At 36.0% G+C, this 22,913-nt stretch overlaps 1 protein-coding gene and 3 pseudogenes across 2 annotated transcripts; all 4 read right to left on the reverse strand.

Annotated features, from left to right (window-relative positions):
• Positions 1 to 1,560: 1,560 nt before the first annotated feature.
• On the reverse strand, positions 1,561 to 3,039 carry LOC137031974 (UDP-glucuronosyltransferase 2A3 pseudogene; annotated as a pseudogene).
• Positions 3,040 to 5,618: 2,579 nt separating this feature from the next.
• On the reverse strand, positions 5,619 to 22,845 carry LOC137033109 (UDP-glucuronosyltransferase 2C1 pseudogene; annotated as a pseudogene).
• LOC137033107 (UDP-glucuronosyltransferase 2A3 pseudogene) lies at positions 7,475 to 22,754 on the reverse strand (annotated as a pseudogene).
• LOC137033108 (UDP-glucuronosyltransferase 2C1-like) lies at positions 13,740 to 22,875 on the reverse strand. Of its 2 annotated transcripts, none has more exons than XM_067405222.1 (2): positions 22,740 to 22,875; positions 13,740 to 16,828 (listed from the first exon to the last, which is right to left on the reverse strand). In XM_067405222.1, exon 2 carries the CDS (start codon positions 16,821 to 16,823, stop codon positions 15,228 to 15,230), a length of 1,596 nt encoding a protein of 531 aa, XP_067261323.1. In that variant the 5' UTR covers positions 16,824 to 16,828; positions 22,740 to 22,875; the 3' UTR covers positions 13,740 to 15,227. The 2 variants fall into 2 exon arrangements, with proteins under 2 accessions (XP_067261323.1, XP_067261322.1); XM_067405221.1 differs by lacking the exon at positions 22,740 to 22,875 and adding an exon at positions 17,250 to 17,375.
• Between the last annotated feature and the right edge of the window lie 38 nt (positions 22,876 to 22,913).

Raw genomic sequence — 22,913 nt, forward strand, 5'->3', positions numbered from 1 at the left:
AGCACAGCCTTTGTCCTTGCTATTCATGCCAACAGCTATTTAAATGTACTGCATATGAGTGAAGGTTCATTTGAAAATCTTTAAAGGGCAAGGGACATTTACCTTGAAAAATCTAGTTAATGAGTTACTATTCAACATTATATTTATGGTACAAACTAGAACTCCCTTTACTGTTTGGGTTTTGGCACAACATGAAGTTTAGTAAATGATGACATTTAAATTTTTTGTTGGACTAACCCATTAATAATACTAATAATATAATATAATAAATAAATATATATATATACTTCCCTTTCTCTTGAATAATCTGCAAATGCATTAATCTAACAACGTCTGAGATCTACAAAGTATGAAGTTTTCAAGTATACCCTAAACAATGACCAATGTTGGAGAGTAACACACAGGCTTTTCACAGGTAACAGTAATTTTATTTATTCAGTAAATCACATCATCAGCTGTCATGTGACTCTCACTGAGGAAGGCTTATGCTGAAAAGTGTAGGAGAGATATCGTAACTTTTTGTATGTAGCTGTGAGACAAAAAAAATGCTTTTTAATTCATCAGTGTGCCATGGTTATCTAGCTTTTTGGACTAGTATCTCTTTAAACATTACTTCCATGAGTGCAACAACTAATATGCATATTTATATTCAATGCGATATAATAATATAGTTTTCCATTATAAACAAGGATGACATTGGGTTTTTTTAATGGCTTCTTGCATATGTAGTTGTTTTGCATTAAAGGTACCTTGAACACTTCCAACTCTTTAGAGCAGAGGTTCACAAACTTTTCTCATGTTAGGACTTTCCTAGAGAGGTACAGTATAATCCATATAGGGACCCTCTTATAATGTCCTGCTTAGTCAAGTTACAGAAATAAAAGATTAATTAGTTATTATTGTTATTACTAAATTCAACTGCAGTTCCTAATATATCACAATCATATGTATTTTTGTGCAATTTAGGCTTTAAATTGGCATTTTGTGTGTATGTGTTCTTGTATATATTGTTTATGAGGACACAAATGTTTGGGGTTTTTTTTATTAAAAAAATGTCAAAAGTGTTCTGTGATGGGTGGGTTTAGGGGTAGGGTTAGTGCAAGGGGACAGAATATACAGTTTGTACAGTATAAAAACCATTACGCCTATAGAGACTCCATGTAAACCAAAACCCTTAGCTTCTTTTATTGTTTATTGTAATCTGTATATACATAAATTCTGTGAATATTGATGAAATCTTCATCCTAAGAGAAAAGTAAGTTTGTTTAAGTGTATAGAACAGACACATAATTGTATAAAGAAAGGGTTTCACATACCCTCTAATGTACAGATTTGTTACAGGATTTTTAGCGTGTAACCCATCAAATAGAAATCATATTGTTGAATTAATTTAATTTACAAAAATTAAATAATAATAATAAAAACAACAACAACAACAACAACAATCATTCAAGTTTGTTTTTTGTTTTTCTCATGCATATTCTGCAGCAGAAATATCTGATAACTGCATATATGGTCATGATTATGAGTGCCACAGCAGAAAGCAGGAACAGTATGACATCAACAGAGTGATAAAGAGTACCAGGGCATTTTGTACGACTCTGTGCGCAAGTGAGCGGCACCTTTGTGCCTCATTACAAACTCAATCCAGAAGATGGCTTTGTCCAGAGGCTTCACTGGGACGTCCTTGTGAAGTCTTGAGAGCCTCTGCATGTTCTCCCGATAAGAGGGCTCATAAAGGACCTCTTTGACAGTTTTAAGGAAGGAGTCCTTATCCACTGTGGCAAAGTCTACATTCTTGGCTACACCCTTTACTCTCATCTTTGCAAGATTATCAGGCTGGTCAAAAATCAGTCCAAATCCAATGATTGGCACCCCGTGGTAGATGGCTTCTTGAATTCCATTGGTTCCTCCGTGTGCCACAAAGGCTCTGGTCTTAGGATGACCCAGAAGATCATTCTGAGGCATCCAGTCCATCATTAAGGTGTTGTTCCTTAGAGCAGACGGTCTCTTTCCTTTGTACCTCCAGATGATCTTCTGTGGAAGTTCTGCAAAAGCTTCAGCAATTGCCTCTGCCACATCATCAGGAAGCTGACCAATGAGAGTGCCCAGAGACATGATGATGACACCATGCTCTCCAGAGCTCTGCACAAAGTCCTCCAGATCTTGTGGAAGAGGCTTTGATGGCTTGCACTGAAAACCTCCCATGTAGATGATGTTTGGCATAGTGGGACGAGGGAATTCAAAAATAAAATCAACTCTATGGAGCCACAGATCAGCACTCTGAACTAAAGAAATGAAAGATCCAGGACCAACAAAGCGCTCACAAAGCGCATTATAATTTGGAGCAATCATAAAAGCAACTTGTGTTTCAGTTATGATGGACATCAAAACATTCTTCATTCTTTCCAAGAAACTCATGCGGTCTGATAACTCCAACATTGGTAAAGGAACATAAGAAAGTGGAGAAGGAGCTATTGTAAAATGAGCCTCACTATAAACAGTCCAACGGACATTGTAGACAATGGGCAGTTTGAGATAATGACCCAACAGAACGCCTCCAAACTTGACTGGATCTGTAAGAATCAAATCATATTTGGCATCTTTTAAGGTCTGCATTAGCTGCTGGTCTTCAAACATGCTGACTATCAGCTCACTTTCTGTTTTAAACATCTTTGAAATATTTTCCCACATCTCTATCTCCCACTTCAGACGAGCCCAGGTGGAACCTTCCCTCAGAATCTCCATAAGTCTGGATGCAAATGTTTCAATGAATTGTTCATCAAATCCTCCAGGGGAATTCAGAGTGATTGCTGTGTAGTGAGGAGAGAATTCTTTGATGTACCAGCTGTCTGCCATACGAATGACTGTAACATTGTGACCTTTGGCATGAAGTGCTTCAATCAAGATGTTCATGTTGACCCAATGACTGCCATCCACAGGAAAGACAAGAACCTTCCCGCTCAGAACAACTGGGACAGTCATCAGCAGAAGGGTTAATGTGATTTGACCACATATCAGAAAAATCTGTCTGTTCATGGTCCATGCGGTAAAGCAACAGAGTAACAATAATGTTCTGACAGACATTAAAGAACCAGTTGAATATGTCAAGTAATATTAGAAAAGTATAAATAATTCATAAAACTGTGACATTTTTTTAACATATTGTGAAGTGAAATGCTAGCAAGATTTGCAGCAGGGCAGTTGCACTGAAATAAGCCATTGCAAAAGAATCAGTACACAACTTTTGCTTATTTACCACGATTTGCAGTTTGGACACGTGAACGTCAAGTCAGAGCCAGATTTTGCAGAAAATGGTGTAGTATATGATGGACACAGATTTACATTTATTTTGTTGTTGTTTCAGACTATAATTGGACTACGACCGTAAAAAAAATGGTGAGCGTGAAATAGACACTTGGCGTCTCGTCGTGCTGCCGCCATTTTAAACTTAGTGTTCGGAATGTTTTGAAAGTCTGTGTGTAATACTCTGTCGTTTTGTATATGAAGCCCATATTTTGTAACCAAAGTTGGCAAGTGTATGATGTTTTAAAGTTTTAAAATCATTTTTTTGACCAGAGACAACATTTACGTCTAGTAACCAAAGACATATTCACCTGGTTTGTGTTAACTAGATGGCATTCAAACCTGCAATAAAGAAAGAAAAAAAAAAAAAAATCACCCATATGAACATGAAAAAAAAAAAAAAAAAAAGCTTTGGCAAGGCAAATGTCAGATAAAAATCTCCAACTTTCTAATTTTTCTAATTGGTGTGGAAACAGCAAACATGTCTTCTGGTAATATTAAGTAATATTGTTCCTTGTGATATGCTGTTCATATAAAAAATATATTCTTACCCATGAATATGTAGCAGGTCAGCCTTGAATGTAGCGTAACTAACAAAACTACAAGCACTTACTCTCTTTTGGCCTCGTTGTTCTTCGCTGATATTCATTTAACAGTCTTTAACAGGGCAAAGGGCATTTACCTGCACAACCCAGTTAATAAGCTACCATTTAAAACTGTGTAATTTTGCCTTGGTGTTGACTATGGTGCACTGAAGCTACTTAAATGGCCAAAACCTAATTCAAAAAAACAAAACAGACAAACAAACAAACAAACAAACAAACAAACAAACAAAACATGTAAAATGCCCCATAGGAAATTCAGATCAAACTGATTCAGCAAAATGAACTGAAAAACTCAAAGCTTTAAGAGTGAGGACATTCTAGAAAAGTGTGCTTGATACATCCATGTTACTGTGTCTCTGCTCGCTCAGTGCTATTTAATATTACAAAAACTTTAAAAATAAATTATTTTATCAATCTAAACAATCAAAAAGTATGGTGAAATATTTGTCGTTCATTTATTTTTTTTATATAAAAAAAAAACTATTGCTGGCAAAATTCATAACTCACAAGTTTTAATTTAATACTGTCATTCAAACAACATACAGTAACCTATTTAAACTTCATGCGTCTTGAGTACAACATAACACATTAGTCTAAGTAGCAAGCTTTATCTTCATTGTTCACTAAAAGGAAATGGCTCCAATGAGTCATTCATCTTACACTGGTCACAATGCATGTTACTGATTTACTTAAGAGAATCGACTCATTTGGGAATTTGTTAGACTCTGGCACTGTATGTGTTTTGATGAATTCCTGCCATAAAACTATATGGTAAAAATAGTAAGAGTACAAATGGTTACAAATTCAGCATTTGATTCACTAAACTGAAAAAGTGGGATACAGTGCTTTATGTTTTGATTCACTATGAAGAAACAGCTCATGAGAGTCATTCTTTTGATAATCCAGCTAAGCTGGTCATGCTGTATGTTTTGTGCTGTAAATCTGTGCTGTTGTAGTGAAGTTAGCAGTGTTGTTGCAAATAACAAGATTTTTAATTTTTTTACATTATTAAAACTATGTGAGTGGTGTTTGCTTGTACACATCATATACTTCAATATCTTATAAACTTAAAAATTCAAAGTTTCCATTTAATAGAAATGGGTGGTCCCAAGTCAGCATACTGTAAGGGGTCATTGTATTACTTGTTTTTGTTCTGATTAGTAACTAAGAAACAATTATGTACAGTTTTTAATAGTTATATATTAGTTATTAGTTATATATATATTATATATAATAGTTCAGAATTTCTGTTTCAATTCAAAATGTTGGTCACACTTTAATTTAGGGTTTGTTAACTATTAACTATGACTTTTGCCTCAATAAACTCCTAATTACTGCTTATTAATAGTTAGTAAGTTAGTTGTTAAATATACTTATTGAGATTAAGGGATGTACAATATGGTCATGCAGAATAAAGAATTAATATGTGCTTTAGAAGTACTAATAAACTGCCAATATCTTAGTCATATTCACGTTAATAAGTAAGTTAATAGTGAGAACTGGACCCTAAAGTTTAATAAATTTATATTCAACACATAAATATGAAACAGAAACACTAACAAACAATATTACAATCAAATGCATGGAGATGGTAAAATAATAACAAACAGAAAAAAAAAGGAAAACTTAAAAAAAAAAAAAAACTTAAATGATAACAAAATCACAAGTTTATTCAAGAGTTCAAGATATTTATTTTTATATGTAGCAGGTACAATGAAATTCTTATTTTGTTATTTTGTATTTGTTATAGAAATAAAAAGCATTTTTGAGCTGACATAATTCAAATATGAAATATAGAATATGTTCTAAAACAATATAACAACTAAAAACATGCACAAACCAAAAAAATCAACATCTATAGATCACCATTTGAAATGAATATCATATTGATTGAAAGCTTTGGTCATTAATACACAGGAAATGTCTGACCTGAGTAAAAATAAAAAAGAAAAGTCATTCAAGTTTGTTTTTTGTTTTTCTCATGCATATTCTGCAGCAGAAATATCTGATAACTGCATATATGGTCATGATTATGAGTGCCACAGCAGAAAGCAGGAACAGTATGACATCAACAGAGTGATAAGAGTACCAGGGCATTTTGTACGACTCTGTGCGCAAGTGAGCGGCACCTTTGTGCCTCATTACAAACTCAATCCAGAAGATGGCTTTGTCCAGAGGCTTCACTGGGACGTCCTTGTGAAGTCTTGAGAGCCTCTGCATGTTCTCCCGATAAGAGGGCTCATAAAGGACCTCTTTGACAGTTTTAAGGAAGGAGTCCTTATCCACTGTGGCAAAGTCTACATTCTTGGCTACACCCTTTACTCTCATTTTAGAAAGATTATCAGGCTGGTCAAAAATCAGTCCAAATCCAATGATTGGCACCCCGTGGTAGATGGCTTCTTGAATTCCATTGGTTCCTCCGTGTGCCACAAAGGCTCTGGTCTTAGGATGACCCAGAAGATCATTCTGAGGCATCCAGTCCATCATTAAGGTGTTGGTCCCTAGAGCAGACGGTCTCTTTCCTTTGTACCTCCAGATGATCTTCTGTGGAAGTTCTGCAAAAGCTTCAGCAATTGCCTCTGCCACATCATCAGGAAGCTGACCAATGAGAGTGCCCAGAGACATGATGATGACACCATGCTCTCCAGAGCTCTGCACAAAGTCCTCCAGATCTTGTGGAAGAGGCTTTGATGGCTTGCACTGAAAACCTCCCATGTAGATGATGTTTGGCATAGTGGGACGAGGGAATTCAAAAATAAAATCAACTCTATGGAGCCACAGATCAGCACTCTGAACTAAAGAAAAGTAGGATGTTCCTGGGCCAATGAAGCGTTCACAAAGTGCATTATAATTTGGAGCAAACAGGAAAGCAACTTGTGTTTCAGTTATGATGTACATTAAAATATTCTTCACTCTTTGAAAAAAGCTCATGCGGTCTGATAACTCCAGCACAGGAAAAGGAACATAAGAAAGTGGAGAAGGAGCTATTGTAAAATGAGCCTCACTATACATTGTCCAACGGACATTGTAGACAATGGGCAGTTTGAGATAATGACCCAATATGACCCCTCCATACATGGCTGGATCTGTAAGAATCAAATCATATTTGGCATCTTTTAAGGACTGCATTAGCTGCTGGTCTTCAAACATGTTAACTATCATCTCACTTTCCGTTTTAAGAATCTTCAAAGAACTTTTCCACATCTCTATCTCCAGATTCAGGCGAGCCCAGATTGAACCCTCCCTCAGAATCTCCATAAGTCTGGATGCAAACGTCTCCAGGAATTCTTCACCAAATCCTCCCGCAGACTTGAGATTGATTGATGTGTAGTGAGGAGAGAATTCCTTGATGTACCAGCTGTCTGCCATCCGAATGACTGTAATATTGTGACCTTTGGCATGAAGTGCTTCAACCAAGATGTTCATGTTGACCCAGTGACTGCCATCCACAGGAAAGACAAGAACCTTCCCGCTCTGAACAACTGGGACAGTCGTCAGCAGGAGGGTTAGCATGATTGACCCAAGCACCTGAAAATCCTGTCCATTCATAGTTCCTGTTGCAAAGCAAGAGAACAAGCACATTTTAAAATTAGTTGCATATGTCTAACATCTAATCTAATATTTATTTTTGTTGCCTATATATAAAAATACACTCTTCTGTAACCCTAATATTTTGACTGTAAGTGATGCCATACTAGGCTACAAAGTGTTCTCTTCAATTGAACTTGCTTAGTTAACTATGCTGTTTGTACAGTAGTAAAAGCATGTTTCTTTTAGTACTTCAGTAAGAACAAAGAAGTGGATATTGCATTCAGTAAATTTATTACAATGAGACTAATAGTAGAACTAAAGTCACAATCATATGATCTATTTAAACAATGATTTTATCAAGTTGCAACAAAAAATGAAAGCAATAAAACCTCCAACTATTTAGATATTAGAAACTTAACAATTTTTCACAATGTTAAGTCCAGGTAGGTCAAAAACAAAAAAACAATGCATCAATAACAACTTTGGGAGACATTTTTGCTTCAATCGTGTCTGTTTATAAAACTGCTAAATGCACCACAGATCTGGCCAAGACAGAGTTTGCACTACAAATAATCCTGATCCTCTACTTTGATAGACTGGACAGTAAATTTCCTGTCATGCTGTTTTTATCCTTTAGTAAACCACTTTAATGCTTAGAAATTTTAATGTGACACTGATATAATAAGAACTCTTTTGACAAGAGCTCTTTTTTGTTCTATCAAGTGCTGGATTATGGGTACTTGGCCTTTTCTTTCTACTCTGCTCTCACAACATAATGTGAAAGGGACAACAGGCACTGTGCTCTTCTGGTCACCCAGTTTAATGAACAATATACTATTAATTAATCCACTGCACTATAATCGGAACCTATAAATTACAGTTCAAGCATCTGTGGTCAGTACTATTTAAAGAAATTAATACTTTTATTCAGCAAAGTGACAGTCAAGAAATGTATTATGTTACAAAGATAACTATTTCAAATAATTGCTGTTCTTTTAAACTTTCTATTCATCAAATAACCCTGAAATATATATCATGGTTTCCACAAAAACATATTAAGCAGCACAACTGTTATCAACATTGATAATAATAAGAAATACACGGTAATAAATTACATTTTAAAATAGAAAATATGTCAATGCTTTTGCATTCTCTCTTAAATGTTTTTCTTTGTGTTCCCTCGTAAAGCTTTTCATTTCTTTGCGATAGAATGCAAAGTTTCTCAGAGGAACGCAAAAAGTTTTGAAATATATTTTTTCCTCCCGTCTCATATATTTTCCCACCATCATATCCCCTTTAGGGGCTCTGTATATAATGTAAATTAGGATTACTATACGTTCAGCTGTTTTTTATTACAAAATAAATGATGACAGGGTGATCAGTAGCAGAGAAGAACACTAAGACATTAGAGTAATATTAACAGTGAAAACCTCTGAGGTCAGTATCACTACAGTCAATAACTGAGACACATGATGGTGAATATTAGGAAATATCTGACCACTGAATGCTGTGATATACTGTATACAATAAATGACAGATATGTTTGTACAAGATTTGTACCTATAGAGAGTAAATATTATAGTGTAATGCATAAAATTATAATGATTAGAATTAATCAAAATGTAGTCAATCACCATATAAAAATGTAATTTTATTTAAATGGATAGTTCACCCAAAAATTAAAATTCTGTCATGATTTACTCACCCTCATGTTGTTCCAAAATCGTAAGTATGGCTGTGACGGTATGGGATTGTTTTTTACTGCGGTGAATAAGCAACAAATCACGCAGTTTGGCGGTTAACTGCTTAATATTATAATAAATATGACCTGCAATAATTTCATAGCGCATCACTGCTGACGTGCTGTGAGGATTATAAAAGATTAGGCTATTAGCTCCTCTTAGAAAATATTTAAACATTTTTTAGGTCTATTATACAATGAATTGCAGGCCTATAATTAAAATTATAAACAGTCTATAATATTAAGTGCAGTCATCAATGGAAATTAAGAGCAGCTTTACTTCAAGCACCGACTTTAAAAAACAACCTTTTTAACACGAAATACTATTATTAGTATAAATTACGATAGTTAGGATAGCCTACTGTTATCAGGTCTATGCCATAGACTGGTCTATGCGGCAAAATTAACCAGTGGAATGTTTTGAAATGTCTCTTGGCACAGCAGAGCAGCAGTTTTAATAAAAGGATATGTTTAAGCCCAGTCACTATTTTGCATACTTTAAAATTTTTGCAGATGTTCAACAAATCATTCCTTTCGCTGTTACTACAAACAAGCTGCAGCCACATAAAGCTGGTGAGTTCAGGAGCCCTTGGTTACCACAGCAAGGTGCGGTGATGACGGTGATGGATTTAACATTAGGTAGGAATCTCATTACTGTGATATTGCGGTAATGCAGTTATCGTCACAGCCCTACCCCTAAAACTTTCGTTCATCTTTTGAACACAAATTAAAGATGATAGAGAGGATTTTTTCTTTGACTGAGAAACCAAAGACTGTTACTGAATTTTTTAAATGAGCGCATGCGTAAGAACAGCCCCCCTCCTTCACAGCTCATTTCGAGGGAACGCCTCCCAAAACTCGTGCACGAGTATTGGAACACGAGTGTTTACCACACTGTGTCGTGTTCGTGGATTCATTATGTCGGACTCACTGCAGGTAACTCATAATCTGCAGTTGTTACTCCTGTCTCCTGACAAAAACATTGCATGTGGCGCCTGTGGAGTGTGGAAAGTTACTGGAGCGCGCAGCTGCGCTTGTCTCTCACAAGGAACATCACGGCAGTGATTGACAAGCCAGAGGGCCAATCGTTTACGCGATGATCGCGTAAAAAATTGGCTGTTGTTTTTAAGGCCTTACCTTGTGCAAAGATGATGTATATTAATATTATTACTTTCAGTGCACCTAATAAATAGTCTTTTATCAGTTAGTAAAGACAGTTTCAAGTAATATTGCAAAAATGTATAAAACAAAACATCCTCTTTAGCACCTTTAAGACTTTTGCTTTTGGCACTGTAATGAAATCTGAGAGGTTTCTGTCCCCCCATAGACAGCTATGCGACTACTACTTTGACGCTTCAAAAAGTTCATAAAGAGATCATAAATTTTTTTATTAAAAACAGGTTTGAATATAGTCTAACAGAAACAGATACAGCTACAGAGATTTTAATCCTAAATAAAAACACATTTTGTCAATTTATTTAAAAATCATTCTCTTTTGTTTTTTTGTTTTTCTCATGCATATTCTGCAGCAGAAATATCTGATAACTGCATATATGGTCATGATTATGAGTGCCACAGCAGAAAGCAGGAACAGTATGACATCAACAGAGTGATAAGAGTACCAGGGCATTTTGTACGACTCTGTGCGCAAGTGAGCGGCACCTTTGTGCCTCATTACAAACTCAATCCAGAAGATGGCTTTGTCCAGAGGCTTCACTGGGACGTCCTTGTGAAGTCTTGAAAGCCTCTGCATGTTCTCCCGATAAGAGGGCTCATAAAGGACCTCTTTGACAGTTTTAAGGAAGGAGTCCTTATCCACTGTGGCAAAGTCTACATTCTTGGCTACACCCTTTACTCTCATTTTAGAAAGATTATCAGGCTGGTCAAAAATCAGTCCAAATCCAATGATTGGTACTCCGTGGTAGATGGCTTCTTGAATTCCATTGGTTCCTCCGTGTGCCACAAAGGCTCTGGTCTTCGGATGACCCAGAAGATCATTCTGAGGCATCCAGTCCATCATTAAGGTGTTGTTCCTTAGAGCAGACGGTCTCTTTCCTTTGTACCTCCAGATGATCTTCTGTGGAAGTTCTGCAAAAGCTTCAGCAATTGCCTCTGCCACATCATCAGGAAGCTGACCAATGAGAGTGCCCAGAGACATGATGATGACACCATGCTCTCCAGAGCTCTGCACAAAGTCCTCCAGATCTTGTGGAAGAGGCTTTGATGGCTTGCACTGAAAACCTCCCATGTAGACGATGTTTGGCATAGTGGGACGAGGGAATTCAAAAATAAAATCAACTCTATGGAGCCACAGATCAGCACTCTGAACTAAAGAAATGAAAGATCCAGGACCAACAAAGCGCTCACAAAGCGCATTATAATTTGGAGCAATCATAAAAGCAACTTGTGTTTCAGTTATGATGGACATCAAAACATTCTTCATTCTTTCCAAGAAACTCATGCGGTCTGATAACTCCAACATTGGTAAAGGAACATAAGAAAGTGGAGAAGGAGCTATTGTAAAATGAGCCTCACTATAAACAGTCCAACGGACATTGTAGACAATGGGCAGTTTGAGATAATGACCCAACAGAACGCCTCCAAACTTGACTGGATCTGTAAGAATCAAATCATATTTGGCATCTTTTAAGGACTGCATTAGCTGCTGGTCTTCAAACATGTTGACTATCATCTCACTTTCCGTTTTAAACATCTTTGCAATATTTTCCCACATCTCTATCTCCAGCTTCAGACGAGCCCAGGTGGAACCTTCCCTCAAAATCTCCATAAGTCTGGATGCAAATGTCTCAATGAATTGTTCATCAAATCCTCCAGGGGAATTCAGAGTGATTGCTGTGTAGTGAGGAGAGAATTCTTTGATGTACCAGCTGTCTGCCATACGAATGACTGTAACATTGTGACCTTTGGCATGAAGTGCTTCAACCAAGATGTTCATGTTGACCCAATGACTGCCATCCACAGGAAAGACAAGAACCTTCCCGCTCTGAACAACTGGGACAGTCATCAGCAGAAGGGTTAATGTGATTTGACCACATATCTGAAAAATCTCTCTGTTCATGGCACCTGCTGTAAAGCAACAGAGTAACAATAATGTTCTGACCGACTTTAAAGAACCAGTTGAATATGTCAAGTAATATTAGAAAAGTATAAATAATTCATAAAACTGTGACATTTTTTTAACAGATTGTGAAGTGAAATGCTAGCAAGCTTTGCGGCAGGGCACTGCACTAAAAGAAGCCATAGCAAAGGATCCAGTACTCAACCTTTGCTGAATTTTTTACCACGATTTCCAGTCTGGACGCGTCAACGTCAAGTCAGAGCCAGATTTTGCAGAAAATGGTGTAGTATATGATGGGCACAGATTTACATTTATTTTGTTGTTGTTTCAGACATCTATATACTATAACTACGACCGTAAAAAATGGTGAGCGTGAAACATCACGCTGCTGCTGGTTTAAAAAACACACGGCTCATACTGAAAAAACAGACTTAGTGTTTGGAACCTTTTGAAAGTCTGTGTGTGTGTGTATGAAGCCTATATTTTGTAACCAAAGTTGGCAAGTGTATGATGCCTATAGAGTTTTAAAATCTGTTCAGATTTGAAGTCATGTAGTGTATTCCAGCCTTAAGGTGATTTTCTTATGAAAAAGTATTATTGATTAAATATTTTGACCAGACACAACATTTACTTCTAGTAACCAAGAACATACTCACCTGGTTTGTGTTAACTAGATGGCATTCAAACCTGCAATAAAGAAAGAAAAAGAAAAAAAATCACCCATATGAACATTAAAAAAAATAGCTTTGGCAAGGCAAATGTCAAATAAAAAACTTCAACTTGCTAATTTTTCTAATGGGTGTGGAAACAGCAAACATGTCTACTAGTAATATTAAGTAATATTGTTCCTTGTGATATGCTGTTCATATAAAAAATATATTCTTACCCATGAATATGTAGCAGGTCAGCCTTGAATGTAGCGTAACTAACAAAACTACAAGCACTTACTCTCTTTTGGCCCCGTTGTGCTTGCTTATATTCATTTAAAAGTTTTTAAAAGGGCAAAGGGCATTTACCTGCACAACCCTAGTTAATAAGCTACCATTTAAAACTGTGTGTAATTTTTCCTTGGTGTTGACTATGGTGCACTGAATCTACTTAAATGGCCAAAACTTAATTAAAAGCAAAAACAAAAACAAAACAAAAACATGTAAATGCCCCAAATTCAGATCAAACTGATTCAGCAAAATGAACTGAAAAACTCAAAGCTTAAAGAGTGAGGACATTCTACAAGAGTGTGCTTGATACAACCATGTTGCTGTGTCTCTGCTCGCTCAGTGCTATTTAATATTACAAAAAAATTAGAAATAAATTATTTTATCAATCTAAACAATCAAAAAATATGGTGAAATATTTGTCGTTCATTTATTTTTTTTTATTAAAAAACAATATTGCTGGCAAAATTCATAACTCACAAGTTTTAATTTAATACTGTCATTCAAATAACATACAGTAACCTATTTAAACTTCATGCGTCTTGAGTACAACATAACACATTAGTCTAAGTAGCAAGCTTTATCTTCATTGTTCACTAAAAGGAAATGGCTCCAATGAGTCATTCATCTTACACTGGTCACAATGCATGTTACTGATTTACTTAAGAGAATCGACTCATTTGGGAATTGGTTAAAATGTGGCACTGTATTTGTTTTGATGAATTCCTGCCATAAAACTATATGGTAAAAATAGTTTTATGGCAGGAAAACTATCCTTTTCCAATAGTTTTCCACCATTGGAAAAGGAATATAAGAAAGTGGAGAAGGAGCTATTGCAAAGTCATTTGTTCAAAAAGTGGGATACAGTGCTTTATGTTTTGATTCACTATGAAAAAACAGCTCATAAGAGTCATTCTTTTGATAATCCAGCTAAGCTTGTCATGCTGTATGTTTTGTGCTGTAAATCTGTGCTGTTGTAGTGAAGTTAGCAGTGTTGTTGCAAAAATGGTATAAAATTCTTACAACAGTAAAGTAAAAACTAGATTTTTACATTTTTTACATTATTAAAACTATGTGTGTGGTGTTTGCTTGTACACATCATATACTTCAATATCTTATAAACTTAAAAATTCAAAGTTATCATTTAATAGAAATGGGTGGTCCCAAGTCAGCAGTACTGTAAGGGGTCATTGTATTACTTGTTTTTGTTCTGATTAGTAACTAAGAAACAATTATGTTCAGTTTTTAAAAGTTTTGGTTATATGTAATTGTTCAGAATTTCTGTTTCAATTCAAAACTTTGGTCACACTTTAATTTAGGGTCCAATTCTCACTGATAACTATTAACTATGACTTTTGCCTCAATAAACTCCTAATTACTGCTTATTAATAGTTAGTAAGTTAGTTGTTAAATATAGATATTGAGATTAAGGGATGCACAATATGGTCATGCAGAATAAAAAATTAATATGTGCTTTATAAGTACTAATAAACTGCCAATATCCTAATATGGACGCTAATAAGTAAGTACTGGACCCTATAGTAAATTGTGAGAACTGGACCCTAAAGTTTAATACATTTATATTCAGCACATAAATATGAAACAGAAACACTAACACACAACATTACAATCAAATGCATGGAGATGGTAAAATAATAACAAACAGAAAAAAAAGAGGAAAACTTAAAAAAAACTTAAATGATAATAAAATCACAAGTTTATTCAAGAGTTAAAGATATGTATTATCATATGTACCAGGCACAATGAAATTCTAATTTTGTATTTGTTATAGAAATAAAACGCATTTTAGAGTTGACATAATTAATATAATTATACAGTACATAATTATCATAATTAATACAATATAAAATATAGAATATGTTCTAAAACAATATAACAACTAAAAACATGCACAAACCAAAAAATCAACATCTATAGATCACCATTTGAAATGAATATCATATTGATTGAAAGCTTTGGTCATTAATACACAGGAAATGTCTGATCTGAGTAAAAATAAAAAAGTAAAGTCATTCAAGTTTGTTTTTTGTTTTTCTCATGCATATTCTGCAGCAGAAATATCTGATAACTGCATATATGGTCATGATTATGAGTGCCACAGCAGAAAGCAGGAACAGTATGACATCAACAGAGTGATAAGAGTACCAGGGCATTTTGTACGACTCTGTGCGCAAGTGAGCGGCACCTTTGTGCCTCATTACAAACTCAATCCAGAAGATGGCTTTGTCCAGAGGCTTCACTGGGACGTCCTTGTGAAGCCTTGAAAGCCTCTGCATGTTCTCCCGATAAGAGGGCTCATAAAGGACCTCTTTGACAGTTTTAAGGAAGGAGTCCTTATCCACTGTGGCAAAGTCTACATTCTTGGCTACACCCTTTACTCTCATTCTTGCAAGATTATCAGGCTGGTCAAAAATCAGTCCAAATCCAATGATTGGCACCCCGTGGTAGATGGCTTCTTGAATTCCATTGGTTCCTCCGTGTGCCACAAAGGCTCTGGTCTTAGGATGACCCAGAAGATCATTCTGAGGCATCCAGTCCATCATTAAGGTGTTGTTCCCTAGAGCAGACGGTCTCTTTCCTTTGTACCTCCAGATGATCTTCTGTGGAAGTTCTGCAAAAGCTTCAGCAATTGCCTCTGCCACATCATCAGGAAGCTGACCAATGAGAGTGCCCAGAGACATGATGATGACACCATGCTCTCCAGAGCTCTGCACAAAGTCCTCCAGATCTTGTGGAAGAGGCTTTGATGGCTTGCACTGAAAACCTCCCATGTAGATGATGTTTGGCATAGTGGGACGTGGGAATTCAAAAGTAAAATCAACTCTATGGAGCAAAAGATCAGCACTCTGAACTAAGGTAAAGTAGGATGTTCCTGGGCCTATGAACCGTTCACAAAGTGCATTATAATGTGGAGCAAACATGAAAGCACCTTGTGCTTCAGCTACAGTGTATATCACTACATTCTTCACTCTTTGAAAAAAGCTCATGCGGTCTGATAACTCCACCATTGGAAAAGGAATATAAGAAAGTGGAGAAGGAGCTATTGCAAAATGACCTTCACTATACATTGTCCAACGGACATTGTAGACAATGGGCAGCTTCAGGTAGTGGCCCAGAATAACGCCTCCAAACAAGAGTGGATCTGTAAGGAGCAAGTCATACTTGGCATCCCTAAAGGACTGCATTAGCTGCTGGTCTTCCATCATACTGTTTATCATCTTATTCTCTGTTTTTGTCATCTCAAAACAACTTTCCCACATCTCTATCTCCAGCTTTAGACGAGCCCAGGTGGAACCTTGCCTCAGAATTGTCATGAGTCTGAATGCAAACATCTCAAAGAATTCTTCATCGAATCCTCCATCAGACTTGAGATTGATTGATGTGTAGTGAGGAGAGAATTCTTTGATGTACCAGCTGTCTGCCATCCGAATGACTGTAACATTGTGACCTTTGGCATGAAGTGCTTCAACCAAGATGTTCATGTTGACCCAATGACTGCCATCCACAGGAAAGACAAGAACCTTCCCGCTCAGAACAACTGGGACAGTCGTCAGCAGAAGGACTGACAAGATTTGGCCACATGACTGAAAAATCTGTCTGTTCATGGCACCTGTGGTAAAGCAAGGGAACAAGAGTGATCCACTGAAAAGACCTCAAAACAAGTTGATCATGTCAATCATCTACATTATAAACACCATTTTCATCAACATTTTCATTCAACTGTCAATGAACTTTTCAACACTGCTTCGGAAATGCACTTTGTGGACAAAGTGATCAGAAGATAAAATGCTAATGCTGGGGCAGAATAGAGGATGCATGAGTGATCATCTCATTTAAAAATCAATTAATAAAAAGACTGTTTACTCAAGATAACAAATATGTACACAAAAATGCATTTATTTATTTTTTTAGAAATAGTTTAAAGAAAGACTTAACTATTTGATATCTGACAGTCAAATAAGTCTGGTCAACATTAAGAGTTATTGTTACTTTATTCTATAAGCTGATAATACCAATAAACATGTTCTTACCCATGAAAATGTAGACTACAAAATCATTACCAGAATACCTCTGTTGAGTGTAAGTCAAGGTGGAAGCACAGCTTACTCTCCTTCAGCCTCAATGTATATGATAAGACACATACATACTATAGTATGTGAGTGAAGGGTCATTCAGTCTTTAAAGGGGAAAAGAGCATTTCCATGTAGAGGTCTAGTTAATGAGCTTCAATTCAATGTGGTACAGAATTAGATTCAGAACTCCTTCATCTCCACCTCTGCCCAAGTTCAATCAAATTAAAGTATTTTTACTTAAAATTTACATTTATGCATTTGGCAGAAGCTTTTATTCAAAGCAACTTGTATACATTTCACACTCTCCTGTTGCTCAACTCTACTTCACATTTAAACGGATGTAATAAATAAATAAAGCAGTACAAAATTAAATACTTTTACACTATGAAACTAATACACAAGCAGAAAGTATAACCAGTAGTAGCAAAGTCAAAATTATTGCTTATGAGTTCATTAAACTATCTGCAATAAAATGCATTAAATTCCCTAATTTTTGATGATGAGCGTAAAGGATTGGTATCCCATGGTAGATGACATGGTAGAAAAAAAAAAGTACTGTATGGAACCAATAAGCAGAACAACAAAGTGGATTTCAGCTATTGCACTGATTCATGAAAGTATGAGTCTATGAGAGTATCAGAAGTGATATTTACATGGAAATATGAATTAAATCAATTCAATTCTTTTTGCCCTTACTGGAAGCCTGTCCTGTTTTATTATATGAGCTTGCAACATTTTCTCTCAGAAAACACCCATAAAAACATGACATGCTAAATCATGGTCAAGTTGTAACATAAGTCAAAGTTTACTCTTCTTTGGCCCTTTTGTTCACTCCCACAACAGTACTGATGCACATATATACTACAGTGTGTGAAAGTTCATGTTTTCCAACGACCAAAGGGTATTTTACTAGAGAGATTGAGTTATATTTCAACATACTCTTTAATGTATTCAGTGTGCCCAATCTAAGAAAAACAGCCAAGGGAGTAAAGCATCAGTTTTTGTCTCTGAAGTCAGATCTTTAGTTTATAATTTTGTCTTTTACCTTGAGCATTTTTAAAACTGAAAATACACAGCTTTGTCAAGTTCACTGGTATGTAGTAGCCTTGATAGTTGGACATCTGCTTTGGAGGAACATTATTGTGTACACTTGAATATAATTAGCTAGATAATTGATAGATATTCTTTGAACAGCACAATATTGGTGGGGATTTGGATTAATTCCCATGAATACAATCCCTTGATTCTTTTCGCTAAAAAGATTAATTCCATTTTGTTCAATGAAATAAATCAGCCTGAATACACCAGTAACCAGCGGTACACCAGTAGGTCGTGTCGTGGCACATCTTTTTGAGTGTTATTAGTGAGTTTAAAACAAATGAATGAAAGAGTAAGTCATCATTTTGAGACTCCAGATTAAGTATATTTAAGCATCATATAGTGTTTTCTACAGAGCCCCGCACATGACATGCAGGAAAAAAATTGTAGGCTAAATTGTGCACACAATTTACTAATTAATACCCTCAATTTGCTAAATCATGCACACAATGTATAAATCGAGGGAACAAATTAGTAAATCGTGTGCACGATTTAGCAAATCGAGGAAATGAAATAGTAAATCGCATGCACGATTTAGTAAATCGAGGTGTACAGAGAACCTGAAAACCATGCTTGAATAACAGTACAGATACCTTACAGCGAAAATTGCTCCAATACAAGTTACAAATCACCAATTCTAATACGAATTGATTAAAAGTCTTAGAGTATCTGATTTTAACAGTAATTAAGTATTTTACTCGTACTGAATGTAGTAGGCTCAAAGATGCACTAATCCTCAACACCTAAGAGACATGCCAGTGAAAATAAGAAAAAGTTGATTTGTAAGATTAGAAATCATGCTTATTTTCTAAAATCAAAATAAAACTGAACACCTAAAAATTGCTATAAATCAAGGTCGACACAACAGCCTCTTAAACGTCTACAAACAAGTCTCAGATAAGCTCAAATGCACAAATAGGCCATAAGGAAACCGATATCCTTCAAAAAGGTCTCATAAATATAGCGGATAAATAAAATAATGTTAAAGGGGCTCTATGTAGGAATGACAGTGGTTGAAATAGGTACTGCAGTCCAAATTCAAAATATTGTTTGCCCCACCCCCTCGTTCATGCAGGTGGCCAGCTTGAGGACATGCAACAATAGGGAGCGCAATTGACAATGAAAGCTGAGGAGACTTACAGTACGCATTGTAAGCTGATGAGTTCATTTATCTGTGTTTTAATATGCTGTCCTTCATAGAGATCTTTAGATGGATGCAGAGGCTTTTTCGGTCAGGTAGAATCTGTGATTCTCTGACCCAGTTTGTTTTCTGGTTTCCATGGCTGCAATACGCAGTGTTTTCCACCAACTGGCAACCTGTGATGTCGAAATACTATTGTATAAACTGGCAGCACATGGTTTCGCACAGATCAAAACAAAGACAGACATTACGACACGGAACACACATTTCAAAGTAGAATATCTGGCTGTGGCATTGTTTTTCTGAGAAACAAGTAAGTGAACTTAGCATGTTTCCTAAATATCTGCAAACATATTGGGGAATTTTTATGCTATATTAACTCCCTCGGGTCGCCGGTCACGCCGGCGTGATCACAGCGTTTTTTTTTCTAACCAGTGAGACTCAAAATACTCTGTCAATGTTGCACATACAATTAAGAGTTATACACCATTTTAATCTGTGGAATATCTTCTTTTATTTGTGTACACTAAGAGTAAAAACAAAATGTTGTGCTTTTTGCAAAATAAAAAAACCTAACATGATGCGTGATCTCTCGTCTCCCTCTGAACGAACTCCAATATTATAGTTCTCAGAAAAAATTAACTGTAACTTAGTGAATACTAATCACAAAAAAAATTAGACATGTCTAAAAAAAACGTTGAAATGTCAGGTTTTAAATCGTGTAAGTCAAATTGAAAACAAATATTCTGTGTTTATGTAATCTGTATGAAAAGAGAGCCATGTCAAAGTCCGTGATTCAGCTCATTATTCGCTAATGCGGCCACGCCCACGGAGCCAGCGCTATTCAGACGTAAATTCAGTCAACACATGCATACATCGTCTTAATTGTGTATTTATTGTCTTGAAAAGTGTTTTGAATAGCCATAGTTAGCGATCTCTGGCCTCTGTTAGTTCAGTTAGTTCCTGGATTGCCTATTCTTCTTTAGCAGGCATTTGTGGACAAAAGGGGCAGAGCGCCCTCCGGCTGCAAGTATCAATTGAAAACAGTGTCCAGCGCTCATAGTAATGACAATAAATCCTGAATAAATATTACTCCTCTGTATAGAAAATTGACAAACATATGAGAATCACTTTGCATCACAGAAATACATTATATTTTAAAGAAAATAGTAGAATACCATTTTTTTAAATTGTAATAATATTTCACAGCATTGCTGTTTTTTCTGTATATTTGATTTACACCATGATGAGATTTGAGACATGATCAACAGAGGGTTTTTTCACAGCCTACCTGACTGAAAGAGCTCATTATTTATGCAGGTCATTAGAGCTCTTTATGCGATTCTTTTGTCTTCTCAGGTGAGAATCACCCATTATTCATGATGATTCACATCTCCACGCATACTGTGTTTCTTGACCAAAGATGTTTTAGAAAATTTAAATCTCTCTATTGTTTTATATGAACAAGCAGGCAGCATAATCTTTACCTCATTTTGAAGCAAAAACTCTAGTCTACAACCTCCAATACCCAGAAGTCTTCTGAACACAAATTTAATATATATATTTTTGGCTTTATTTCAGTGACTTAAGTTTTTTTTGTTTTTTTCAATAACTACGCATAAACGTTATTCCTTAAAAAACACAAACATGTACATACATGTTCCTCACATATTATGGTAGCCTAGTTTGTGCTGAATACAGTGTAATGACACTTTTGTCATTTATATGTTTATGAACAACTGAAAAAAGCACAAATGTCAGGGCATGTCAAAACTTCTCCAAGGCCCCAAAATTCCTCAGACCCCTGAGGGTTAACGTAAAAATCTTACATATAGCCCCTTTAAGTAAAATTAAATAGTCAAAATCTACTTGCACTAGATGTGCTGGTTTCAGCCCCATCACTGGCTGCTGTCATGACCTCATCTCCTAAAACACCTGCGATTCAGCAACCTTAGGTGCCAATTTATGTTTCTACCGGGTGGGTGCCCACACAATAAATACATGTTTGTAATGAGCACTTAACTCAAGAAAAGTTTTGCAAATGCACAGGACAACGTTTGAGCATGCACACGCAATATCTGAACGAGAGCAGAGCAATGAGACCACTGTATAATGTGCGCGTCCAGTTTTGTGCAAGAGTTCGGACATTAGTACATGGATGCACTCCCACGTTACAATCATGCGCTCTACACATTTGTCATTAAAATAACACCATTGAAACTGCCTGAAATTAACTATAAAAACAAGAAGAAAGTTGTGTCTGAAAGACGCAATTGATATTTTATTGGTTAAAAAGAATAAAGAATATCTCATATTTGTCTGCGGGTGCTCGACCATTTCGGTGCCTATGTCTCTAACTATTAATGCACTCACATTCACGTAAAGTAGCTTTGCTGGCAAGTTTGGGTGAGTAAAGGGAAAATGCACAAGACATAGTACCTTCAGTAGCCTTAGATGGCGATATGGCTTGTTCATAGCAGAAACAAACTGCTGCAGAAAAAGTTTGTAATGTGTTTGCATACTCATCACAAATGTATTGGGGTAGAAAGTACATTTACTTGTTCAAAAATGTAGTCAAGTAGAGAGTAAAAATTGTTAATATCAATTGTTAATATCATTGATACTCAGTACAACTAGTAACAAAGTGCAGTAACAAATTACATTTACTCAAATACTTTACACCACTGGTAAATCGTGCGTACGATTTTAGTTTTTATCCCCTGCATGTCATGTGCGGGGCACCGTAGTTTTTCCCACAAATGACAACAGAGAATTCAACTATACAATATAATTTGTTACTTTTGCACATGCATAATTCTTCCTTCAGTTTGCACACATATGTGAACGTGACATTCGATCAGCACAGTTTTGTCCTAACGTTAAGTGAAGCGAGTATCACCACAGCCCGCACAGAATGCATTAGTTCCTGTCATTCTTTTGAAACCGAACAGGAAAGGAGAGGCTGCGGCAAACTAAAGGTACGAGCGAGTGCATGAAAGTACACAAAAATGATTTGCTCAAATCAAAGATTCATTCAGAAACATCGATGCTTATCACAAACTGAAGCAGCGCAATTTGAAATAACTATAACACCTTGCGCGACCCCAAACAATGAAAAAAACTATTGTTTCCACATACCACCACTGACCAGCACACAAAGTTGCATTAACGCAGTCACTATGTAAAGACTTTATACGTAAAACACTTACTCTCATGTATGTAGCCTACAGCATGCGTAAGAAGAAAGTCACCAAATCACCGGAGGCGCGATGTCAGATACCCACACGTCCACAACGTCCAAACAACTCCGTCCTGCAGCTTTTTACTTAGACACGTTTCTTTTTTCTCCCACTTCAGCCAGTAACATAATATTTTCTTTTTGT

This window comes from Chanodichthys erythropterus, chromosome 12, assembly GCF_024489055.1.
Source record: "Chanodichthys erythropterus isolate Z2021 chromosome 12, ASM2448905v1, whole genome shotgun sequence".
NCBI classification, from domain to species: Eukaryota; Metazoa; Chordata; class Actinopteri; order Cypriniformes; family Xenocyprididae; genus Chanodichthys; species Chanodichthys erythropterus.